The following is a 12,261-nucleotide window of genomic DNA, read 5'->3' as shown; positions in this document are numbered from 1 at the left end:
CAAACAACCAAGAAAGAATTAGGACAAAAGCATTTTTTTCCACGTCATCCTGCTGTCCTGTTGTTGCTGTTGCTACCTAAACTTATACCTTCAATGACCTCTTTAATCTTTACAATTAAGGAGTATTGGGCAAAAGGCAGGATAGAGATGATGATGATGATAATAATAATAATAATAATAATAATAATAATAATAATAATAATGACTTTCAAGTAGATGTGCAGAAAGTAATGAAATTAAAGATTTCTCTCTCTCTAGAAATGCCAATCATTGCCCCAGTTAAGAATATGGGTATGTGATTTCACAATCAGGTAAATAACTCATTATGTCATGAGTACCTCTTCCTATGATGCTGATGTTCTCAGAGTTTCTCTTGGATGCCTCAATTAAAGCAAAAAAAAAAAAAAATGTTCCATTGTCCCAGATTGCCTCTCTGTATCATGGTGGTGAGGGTATCATTTTGTTCTCATGAATAAGAATTTTGGTGGGCAACTTGAAAATCTCCATATGATCTGGCCTACAAGTCCTATGATCCCAAGCCATTGCCTGTGTTGTCTAGGGCTGAGCGAAGTTGTAGGGCAGAATGTCTGGAGGGAAACAAGTTGCCCACCTCTGAGATAGCAGGTCACTCCCACTCGCTCCACATTTTGTTGCTGCAGTCAGTTGCACTGAGAAAGAAAGGAGAAAGTGACGTTTCTCATCTGACATGTCTCATCTGAAAGTGACGTGTCTCATCCAATTCTATAGCAACCACTTTGCTTCAAAAACCCTTACCCTACATTGTAATAAGGAAGTGGGGAAGACCAGGGAAAAATATCAATCCTTTCTCCTTATGAGTTGTTCCCTGCTGTTCAGCTCAGGCCTCAGCAGAATTGTGTAGCATTTAGGCAAAAAGATACAACCCAGTAATCCAGCAGCGGAAGACAAGATGGAGAAGATCTCCACAGCCACCATGTCTTTTCCTCTTGTGGACAGGTAGGTGGGAACAAAGGTGACCCACACACTGCAAAAAACCAACATGCTGAATGTGATAAATTTGGCTTCATTAAAACTATCTGGCAATTTGCGTGCTACGAAGGCCACGATGAAGCTGGTGATGGCCAAGAGCCACATGTAGCTCAGGACAGAATAAAACATGGTCTCGGACCCTTCATTACATTGCACAATGATTTCTTCAGTTTCTGAGTGCATGTCGACATCAGGGAATGGGGGAGAAGTGGCCAGCCACACAACACAAACGCTTGCTTGAATAATGGAACAGGACATGACGATGGAACAAGCCAGTCTTTTTCCCAGCCATTTCTTCATCCGAGAACCAGGTTTTGTGGCTATGAAGGCTAGAGAAACTATGGTGGTTTTGGCAAGGACAGAAGAAATGGCCACTGAAAAGACGATGCCAAAAGCTGCTTGTCGGATGAGACACGTCACTTCCCCAGGATGGCCAAGGAAGAGCAAAGAGGATAAGAAGCAGAGCAGGAGAGAGATGAGGAGAGTGTAGGTGAGGCCCCGGTTGTTCGCTTTGACTATGGGGCTCTCTTTGTGCTTTAAAAAAGTTCCCAACACTAAGGCTGTGATCAAGGAGAAAGAAACAGCAATGGAGGATAAACTTAATCCCAAAGGTTCTTGATACGACAGAAATATTAAGGTTTTGTGGATGCACCCATTGTTGTGTTTGTTTGGATATTGATCCTCCGGGCAGTTGAAGCAGTCATCCGTATCTAATAAAAACAAACAGAAAGAGGTCCTCTGACAGTGCAGGTTCACCACATTGACTGTCCTAAACCAATTGCTCCAATTTCACCGTGCACGCAACTCATGCATTTGTATCATTGCAGTTGATCACTTGGAAATAGTCTTCAGACACAAGGGTGTCAATTAAACTGATACACATTGCAAAAGCTGGAGTGCTACCTCACCTGTCTCATTTGAAATCTTCCCATCTGGGCATGGATCACAATCATAGCAGCAAAACTTCTCCCCTTCCTTCCTTTTCTTCTGATTGCCAGGCTGGCAGCATTCATTGCACACAGAAAGGGGAAGCACCTGCCCATAAGCATGGAAAGAGTTACAATGAGATATGTATAATAACATATAAAAACATATGTTGTTATTCTGAAAAGGTGTTATGGTCTTCATGTTTCACTCATACAGGAAATGTATAAGTGAATGTAACATTGTTACATTGAAATGCAATATTGTTCCCAAAATAGGAAATGGAGTTTTTGGGGACATCAGTATTGTGTCTAGTGGACCGTGAAAGGTGGTGGTGCCACTGGGATTGGACTACAGGGCACTGTTCAGGGTCCTGCAGCCTGGAGGGAAGTCATAGGATGTAGGAAAACTGGGGACTCATCTATACCAAGCAGGATATTCCACTATGAAAGCAGTATGAAAGCAGTATATCAACTACTGTTTTATAGCAGTATTGAAGTGCACTGGCAACTGTTGAGACCCTTGACACATACCATATACCGCTTTCATACCACTTCATAGTGTTATATCCTGCTTGGTGTAGATGAGCCCTGATTGTCTGAGTGTGAAAGTTTGAGGCCTTGCTACAAAGGCCTTAGCTAGACTAAGGTTTTTCCCGGGGTCGTCCCAGGATCGTCCCTGCCTGCTCCCGGGATCCCCTGTGTGTCATTTAAATGAACAGGGATGACCCAGGGATGACCCTGGGATAAACCTTAGGTCTAGCTAAGGCCAAAGTAAAAAGGTCAGGCTTTACACACCTCAGGATTTTCTGTTGAGAGGAGGGTATCCCTTAGAGGAAGAGTTTCATTTCTCCAGTTAAGTTTCATTCTCTGGTGAAGTTACACATAAGTTACACACATACACATAAAAGCAGAAAGATAAGAAAATAACCAGGATTAAGCATGTGCAGCTAACCCTAATTAGACTGTTCCTATTTTATTTAAGTTCTTACTAGCTAAATCTTACTTTCACTGTTGTCAGCTTCTCCCAAGACTTTGGCTTCTCTGAAACAGTTTTCAGTCTTGATCTCAAATTTTAATACAGAAATGAAAATAGACCTGTCTATTCTCTTCCTTCTGCCTGATAAGTATTGGGGTGGGAAAGGAGCAGACAGCTAGGAAGAAATGAGAAAAGAAGGCAGGGTTGTACAGCAGGTCAGAGAGCATCTTGGAAGCACTACACTTATTTTAGATTCTGATCAATTATCATGGTCCCATGGTAGACAGCAATGGAAATTCCAGGCAACCAAATGACCTATCTGGAGAAGGGAGGCTCTTTCAAGAATACTGCCACATCCATACCTGGTTAAACCCTCTGTGCCACACAATCATATCACCATTAATGATGAATTCTTCTCCTTCAGGAGCATTGGGATCAACTTTTCCAACTTTCACTTTCTGGAAGGAGGCATTGGGGAAGGTGACCAAATTAATGATGTCAAATCCACCTTCGGTTTCCCTTCGATCATTGAAGGACACCATTTCTCCTGCTGAGTTGTTAAATGAGATCCATTGAAGAAATGAATGAAGCTAATTTAAAGAGGGGAAACAAGGAGTAAGGGAATAAGACATAGACATTCAATTGTGGAGGAAAAAGTGATGTATGAGAAGTCCACTGCTGTTCACAAATCATGTGAACATGTCCCATTGACAATCCTGAACATGAATGTGAGCAGGAACACAATTCTCAGGAAATTGTGGATAGAGGGAGAAGCAAGGAAATAATGACACGGACACCAGAGCTTGGGTATAACTAGAGCCTCTTTTATTTAAAGGAGGTAACTCACCCCTCCCTGGATCTGCAGGTGAGAATGTGGGAATCCAAGCTTCCTGTCTCCAGGCAAATAGGCTGCATAAAGGGCAAGCCACTCGGCCAAGCCGGGAGTCAGATTAAAACCCAGCTCCTTGCTTAAGCGACACATGTCTGCTCGGGGAGAGACCTCCCCATGTCACTCCCACCTGGAGCCACGAAACCCCAAGTAAATGAGACAGTGAGGTTCCCAAAGGCAAGCCATATCCTGGGTTGAGAGCCCCGCAGCCCCTGATGACCAGGCCTCCGAACCTGCCAATCCCCAAAAGATGCCCAACGAGTGCTCACCAACCTCATCTGATATCCCAAGATTCCCGCACAACCCTGCCAACAAATCAACTTATTTACCCACCATCGAGTAATATTAAATTCCAGTATGGAGTAGGCAAAAAACCTGTACATCGCACTCAATAAGTAGCAGGTAAAATTCCTACTCAGCCCCCCCTCCAAAGGGGGCAACTAGCTAATCTCATACAAGATAAGGGTGAGAGGGTGGGGGCCAGAAGAACAAAAGAGGCCAGGTAAATGCACAGGGCTCACCTTCATAAGGCAAGACCAGCACACGCACGTCGTTGCTTAACATGCAAGGCACGTGGGACATCATTTCCTCTCTCCTCACCCACAACAACTTGCTCCCACCCTAGCCATACCGGCAGGGTGGGAAAAGGTCTATCCATCATTTCCCAAGCTTTTCTTCACTTTCAAAATGGTGCTGCCATATGCATTTTCAAGTTTTAGCAATTTGGCAGGCGGCGGGGGTGGGGGAGAGAATTCACATTGTGGGTGTACTTTTTCAAAATGTACATTTCCCCCCAATCAAAAACGTGCATTTTTCCAAACAAAAAGAAAGAAAGATGTGCACATCTGAAAATGCAAATGAGGTGAATTGAGCTTCTAGCATGGAGGATGACTCAATCATCACATGTTCCCTCATTTCTAGATGAGAATACTGGCTGTAGCCTGAGCTTGTACAACTCTGTTCACTGAAAGAAAATGATTTTGTGGTGGATACATTACCTGCCAAGGCTGCAGAGATTGAAGATCAACAGTCCTACCACTCCTGTTTGCTCTGTGATGGGCTCTAGATGAGAACAGAGCATGCAACGCATGGGCTAGAGCATAGACAGCATTATAGACACTGTAGCTGTGGCCAGTCGTGCCCATTTCAAATTGAGGTGCAGGAAGACTCTCCAGACGCTCTTCTCCTGTACATGATTCATTGACATCCATTGCCACTCCCAGAACTGGAAATGAACAGTCAAATGCTTGCTCCCAGAAGTCTTTACGAAAACCATTAGCTTGAGTCCAGTGATATTTTTTGATACAAACAAATTCTTTGAACCCTGAAAGATCCTTTGAGTGAATTGTAAAGGAAATGGCACCATGGAACAACTGAAAATTCCAACCTCTTAGAAAGCTCTTTAATGTGAAATCAATCTGGGTTGTCAGAATCCACACCTTTCTAAATAATCCATTTTCCTCCTTTCCAGGACCTTGTAGAAACATAAGCGTCTGTAGCCATGTAATTGCCAGTGAATCTCCATAAACTATAAATGTAATGACTTCATTATATGTGAATGTTTCATAAATTTGTGAGAGACTACCAAAAACTTCATGCATGTCATCCAATCTGGCTAATTGTGGGATTGTTTGTGTGAAGGCTGAACAGACTCCATTTTTAGAAAGTAATGGCTCCAGAACCTGCAAAAAATGTTCTCCGCTGTCATTATCAGCAATAAGGATCCCAACCCATGTCCATCCAAAATACTGGAGCAACTGGATAATCCCAGCATACTGACCGTCTTCATTTGGGACCATGTGGTAAAGTGAATGGATTTGTATTATCTCACTCTCTTCTGGGGTACTTGAGCTATATGTGAGCTAAATGGAAATTTGATGTTTTAGAGATGGATTGGAATATCTTTATGTACATGCTTGTTTATGCATTTAATATTCCTTAAAATGCCCCTTGGCATGGTCTAGAGAAAGATGTCTCAGCACCCTTGCTCAAGCTAAACATAGATGTGATTGTCCTAGGTCCACCACCAACCAACCAACCAACCAACCACTGATTCTACCTGTGGCATTTTGTAGAAACTTAAAATATCGGCCATACAAGTAGACGTATCAAAGCCAAGTCCTCCAATGACGCCTATGAGTTTTTTCTGGGTGTCACATTTGTAGTTGGGGACAAATCGATGTGATTTGAACAGCAGGTCTAGAGTGGCACGATAGGTCATCTGTGCATTGTAATAGCTGTCAAGGATGTGAAATCCAAGTGTGATATTGGGCAACAACTGGAGATTCACATTGATCTCATTCACGGCAAATGCCAAGGCTAGGATGTGCTGGTAAAATTTTGTTGTCACACTGCAAATAGAGCAAATTGCTTTTAACTGGTTTAGTTAGTAAGACTATTCTTTTCTTTGTTACAGATTTTTCTGAGCTTGTAAAAACTTCACTCTTTAGCCCAAATAATCCATCAGGATACCATCAGTTTTGTTGCACCCAATAGTTACACATCATCTCAGTAATTTCATATCATCTCTTAGGGGCTGGAAGGGAAATCATGTCACTTTCCCCCCTTCCTTTTTTCTTCTATTTTATATTCAAGAATACTGTTTGCTGGTCGTCACAGAGAGGAAAAAGACATTTGCTTGCCATCCCTTCTCTGGCCACATGTTTGTCCCTCATTACTTCCTTTTTCAAAAGAGGAAGTAAACAATGTACACTTGTCCCATTCAGTGGGCCATTTTGATTGCACCGCTTCTCCTACATGCAAATTACATCTCTAAAAATAAGTCGGACTTACTGGGGTGGGTTTTTTGTCATGCAAAGGGGGCTAGAAGTGGTGGGAGGCACGTGGGATGCCGACAACGTTGTGAGGGACCCATGAAAATCCATGAGTGTCCAGTAGTGAGTGTGCAATAAAACGCTCGACTGAAGGAGCTCTGGGAAAATAGCTATAAAAACTGGGAGAAAGTGTTTTCCCTCTCAGCTTCTTAGTTTTGGTTATTTCATAGAGTCATAGAATCATAGAATCATAGAATAGTAGAGTTGGAAGGGGCCTACAAGGCCATCGAGTCCAACCATCTGCTCTATGCAGGAATCCACCCTAAAGCATCCCTGACAGATGGTTGTCCAGCTGCCTCTTGAAGGCCTCTAGTGTGAGAGAGCCCACAACTTCACCAGGCAACTGATTCCATTGTTGTACTGCTCTAACAGTCAGGAAGATTTGCCTGATGTCCAGCTGGAATCTGGCTTCCTTTAACTTGAGCCCGTTATTCCGTGTCCTGCACTCTGGGAGGATCGAGAAGAGATCCTGGCCCTCCTCTGTGTGACAACCTTTTAAGTATTTGAAGAGTGCTATCATGTCTCCCCTCATTCTTCTCTTCTCCAGGCTAAACATGCCCAGTTCTTTCAGTCTCTCTTCATAAGGCTTTGTTTTGTCCTTCAATTTTTCATTGAGGAACACACGCACACCTCAATTCTGAATTAATATCACTACTTCATATGCCGAAACCCAGGCTTTGTGGGAGAAGTATAAAACAATACATAGCATCATTACTACTTTCTCCTTTGCATCTTCATGTGTTTATCATTTCTGTATGTGCAGTATAAACAGTTTTTATACTGTTGTTTTTATGTTTCTGATGGGTTTTTTTAATTTTGTTTTCTTTTTTTAATGTTTACTGTTTTTAACTTTTGTAAACCACCCAGAGAGCTTTGGCTATGGGGTGGTATATAAATGAAATAAATAAATAAATAAATAAATAAATAAATAAATAAATAATAAATAAATAAATTCATGCATAAACAGGAGTGGAAATAGGCTCAAGGAGATATTTGTGGAAATACAGTACCTTTGACTTATGTATTTATTTATTTATTACCAAATTGCACTTTGTCTCCCAGTATCCTTTCTATGTTATTTTGGGGAAACATAGTCCTAAAAAGCAGTTTAAGTGAATGTGGCATTAAAAAAAATGAGCTTCAAATATATATATATATATATATATATATATGCATAAATGGCCTCTTGGATTTCTACACCCTACATTTGGGCAGAGAAAGCAAAAGTACCGTGACTCTCCCCACCCTCGTGTCACATTCCAAACTGGAAAGTGTCCTCATTATGGGAGAACAAAGTCTGTATTTGTTGCAGAGATAGAGAAGTGATTAGGTTGGGAAGGGAAACAAATCCTTACTCTAGAATGCTAAATAGCTTCTTGGAAGGATGCTCTTCGTATAATATTTCATCAAGAGAGAAAGTGAGCTGAGAAGAAATCCCACCAATGAGGAGGCCACCTGGCTGATACCACTCATGTGGAACAGGGAAGGGAGCATTCATGGAGCATTGTGTTGCATCTACTTTGAAGGGCTTGTTCCGTAGCAGAAGCAGGCACAGAAGTAGCCTTAACATCCTGGTGACAGCTTTGGTCTCTAGGCACAGACCTTCCTTTGTGCATCCAGAGGAACAACCTGACCAAACTGGATGTCTTGTCTTCTAGCAGGGATGGCAAAAACTCCAAGTCTGGATGTGAAGAGGAAAAAGTTGGGGATATTGGAACATAAATGACAGAGTCCTGCCAAAAACTTGTCAATATTTCAGTGCTCATTGCCACAGGAGGTCATTTATAAACACTGTCAGGCTTCCTTATTGATTACTTTATGCTGCCTCCTGGAAATCTTTGTAGCTTTGTCCCCAAGCAAGCAAATTACAGTGATTTGAAAAATAACAAGAGGAGATAATTCATTATTTGGGTCCTGAGTGGCTCATTCAGCAGGAAACATTTTAGACTTCTTCCTTTTTTACCTTTTTTACCCTGCCCCGCCCCAAATCTGACCTCAACTCTCCTTTGCTCTCTGGGAGTGCAATCAAAGAATGATAGAGTTGGAAGGGACCTCAGAGATAATCTAGTCCCTGTTGATTGACAGATGATTTAAAAATTCCAGGAGGGAGAAAACAACAGCAAGAATGTTAAGGTCAGCTTGAATGGGGACACAGTGCAACATTTAATCCTGAAATCCTGATCATTTAGGATGGTCCACATATTTAATTCATTTATTTATTTATTTATTTATTTATTTATTACATTTTTATACCGCCCAATAGCCGAAGCTCTCTGGGCAGTTCACAAAAATTAAAACCACAATAAAACAACCAACAGGTTAAAAGCACAAATACAAAATACAGTATAAAAAGCACAACTAGGATAAAACCACGCAGCAAAATTGATATAAGGTTAAAATACAGAATTAAAACAGTAAAATTTAAATTTAAGTTAAAATTAAGTGTTAAAATACTGAGTGAATAAAAAGGTCTTCAGCTGGCAATGAAATGAGTACAGTGTAGGCGCCAGGCGGGCCTCTCTGGGGAGCTCATTCCACAACCGGGGTGCACAGCGGAGAAAGCCCTCCTCCTAGTAGCCACCTGCCTCACTTCCTTTGGCAGGCGCTCATGGAGAAGGACCCCTGTAGATGATCTTAAGGTCCGGGCAGGTACATATGGGAGGAGGCATTCCTTTAAATAACCTGGCCCCAAACCATTTAGGGCTTTAAATGTCAATACCAGCACTTTGAATCGGGCCCGGACCTGGACTGGCAGCCAATGAAGCTGTAAAAGGACTGGCGTAATGTGATCTCGCCAGCCAGTCCCTGTCAGCAAACGGGCTGCCCTGTTTTGTACCAGCTGAAGCTTCCGGACCGTTTTCAAAGGCAGCCCCACCTATAATGCATTGCAGTAATCCAAACGAGAGGTTATCAGAGCATGGATAACTGTAGCTAGGCTATCTCTGTCCAGATAAATTCTTATTTTCAAAAAATGATGGTATTTGGTAAGTAGTGGCTGAAGGGGAGACCCAAATCTCCTTCAAAATGTTTCAAATATCTCTTTACCAAACCCACTGATGTTTTCATGACTGCCTTTGAATTTTTTGAACCACCCAGAGAGCTTTGGGTATTGGACAGTTTAGAACTGCAATAAATAAATCTTTCCTGCCTTTGAGAAAAACAATTCCCAGCTCAAAATTTAGTATGTTTTATTATATTATACAACCTAATTGTATAAACTTTCTTACACATGAATATGTCAGGTTTTGCAATATTTATTTACCATTAATTATTGACTATGATCTTAAACAAAACTCTCTCTCTCTTAAACAAAACTCTCTAATATTTAATTATCTCTCACATTGACATACACACGGTTGTATCCATAACACACAGAGCGTTGCTAGACCTGCCGGGATAAGCCGGCAGGGAGGCGGGGCAACGGCGCGCTAACTTTAGCTCGCACAGCCCAGCCTCCTAGACGGCCGACGCGCAGGGACTACGGAAGCCCTGCAGCGTCAGCCATTTTTTGTTTGTTTGTTTTAAAGGGGCCACATGCGGCCCGAAGACTCCAGACAAGGTAAGGGTTTTCTTTTTACTTAAGCCCCCCCATCCACCCTCCCTCCCCGTCCCCGTCCCATGTGTTGCCCTCCGCCCTCTCGTGTGTCACATCTGTCACCCTCTGCCCCCTCGCCCTCTCGTGTGTTGCGTCTGTCTCCCTCTGCCCCCCTCGCCCTCCCGTGTGTCGCGTCTGTCACCCTCCGGCATCCCCCTCTCCTGCCGGTCTGGCCTTCCCCCCATCTCCCCCCCCCCGATGCCCCTGGCGCTATGGGCACAGCGCTCATAAGAGCGCTGTGCCAGTCCGTGGCTTTTTGAGGCTACTCGTAAGCGAGTAGCCACAAAAAGCCACGGAAGTCTCTAGATGTTCCGCAGCCCCGGCCTCAGGCCGGAGCTGCGGAAAAGGCGCACCATAAGCGACTTCACTTATGGCGCGTTAGAGGAGGCTTCAGTGCGGCCTGGGGCCGGATTCCCCTGTGCGTCATGTGGACGCACAGCAGGGAAACCGGCTCTCAAAGCGCGCTAAGGCCTCGTCTAGCAACGCCCACAGAGAGAGAGAAAGAGAGAGAGAGAGACAGACAGACAGACAGACAGACTGTAGGAAGAGAGAAGGGTCTTTTCCTCTATCCAGCCTCAACTAGGGGCTCATCTACACCAAGCAGGATATTCCACTATGAAACCTGTATATAAAAGGCAGGAGCCACACCAAGCAGGATATACATAACAGTATGAAAGAGGTATATGGCATGTGTCAGTGGGCCCCAACAGTGGTCAGCGCACTTCAATACCACTATAAAGCAGCAGTGTGGCTCCTGCTTTGTATATACCACTTTCATAGTGGAATATCCTGCTTGGTGTAGATGACTCTGCTCAGCTTCAGCCATATAGCCAAAGCAAACTCTCAAATGTTTCTCTTATGTATCCTTTATGTGTCAAAATAACTCCTGCCAATAAATAGGAAATGAGACTGTTGAACCTTGCATCTGAGCATGTCTGGTTGAACACATGGGCCACAACAGCTCCAATTCCCTCTTTTTCACCTCCAAAGAAGCAAGGAGAAGCAAGCAGTGGACCATTTGTTCTGCTTGAACAAATGGGCCGCAGCCTCCCCAAGTGCTTTTACAATTTTGTTCATTCAGGCTCTCTTCAAACCAGGAACTGAAACTAAAAAAAGAAGAAGTGGGAGTGGAGGGGAACAGCCACCAAGATGTTCTGGGCAAGATATGTTGGTTCCTCTACAGGATATTGTATAATGACAGACCTGAATTATGTCACTGTGTTCTCTTGCGCAATAGTAGACAGATGTATCTTCAACTTTCAGAGCATCTATCCTTAGTTTTGCTGTAGATCCACTAGTGGAAGGGGTCACACGTCCCTTAAATTCATTGGCAATCACTGGGGAATATCCTGTTCTGAAGCCCGCTATGTAGACAAGGCCTTTCCCAGTCGCCTGACGGACCCAGTGCATGTGGTGGTTGTTGATGTCATATCCAGATACTACACAGTCCAGCGTTATGGAGTTCCCAGGTAATGCCTTAACTGCACTGGGTTGGGTCAAAGTAATGGATCCAGAAGTACATCCTAACAAAGCATGACATAAGAACATTGAAAGAAAACATTTGCATTATAAGTGAGGGCATCTCTCTGACCTTCCAAATTCACATTTCACAATCCTGTCCCCAGGATTCCGTCCAATATGATAAACCAATATATAATTTTGTGATGTTGAAATACAGCAATCATACAGAAAAGTTTGTTTATTTATCTCTCATTGAGGAGATATTCCTGATGTATTTTTTTTTTTGGGGGGGGGGATATTCCAGAGAACATGCAGTGAACTTAAACTGGCAAAATTGGAGTCATGCACATTCACATGTGATCACAAAGCGCTGAAATCTAGTGCTGAACATTTACAAAATGTCTGTCAGAAACGTTTTTCTCGCTCTATTTTTAATTCTCATCCAAATAAGTACAGTTGTACTGGGGAATCAAGATGACACTTACTGTGGGCTACTCTCAGTAAACAATTAAATTTCTACCAAAGACTGTGGTGCTGTTACTCACCTGGAGAGAAGAGCCACAGGACAGAGA

The 12,261-nt window shown here is 42.9% G+C and overlaps 1 protein-coding gene across 1 annotated transcript; it reads right to left on the bottom strand.

The window, feature by feature from the left end:
- Nucleotides 1-816: 816 nt before the first annotated feature.
- On the bottom strand, nucleotides 817-3,892 carry LOC134405883 (vomeronasal type-2 receptor 26-like). The gene is made up of 4 exons (XM_063137139.1): nucleotides 3,758-3,892; nucleotides 3,273-3,500; nucleotides 1,917-2,112; nucleotides 817-1,718 (listed from the first exon to the last, which is right to left on the bottom strand). Exons 1-4 carry the CDS (start codon nucleotides 3,890-3,892, stop codon nucleotides 817-819), a joined length of 1,461 nt encoding a protein of 486 aa, XP_062993209.1.
- Between the last annotated feature and the right edge of the window lie 8,369 nt (nucleotides 3,893-12,261).

This window comes from Elgaria multicarinata, chromosome 11, assembly GCF_023053635.1.
Source record: "Elgaria multicarinata webbii isolate HBS135686 ecotype San Diego chromosome 11, rElgMul1.1.pri, whole genome shotgun sequence".
Taxonomy (NCBI): domain Eukaryota; kingdom Metazoa; phylum Chordata; class Lepidosauria; order Squamata; family Anguidae; genus Elgaria; species Elgaria multicarinata.
This window is presented reverse-complemented; position numbering and strand designations above follow the sequence as displayed.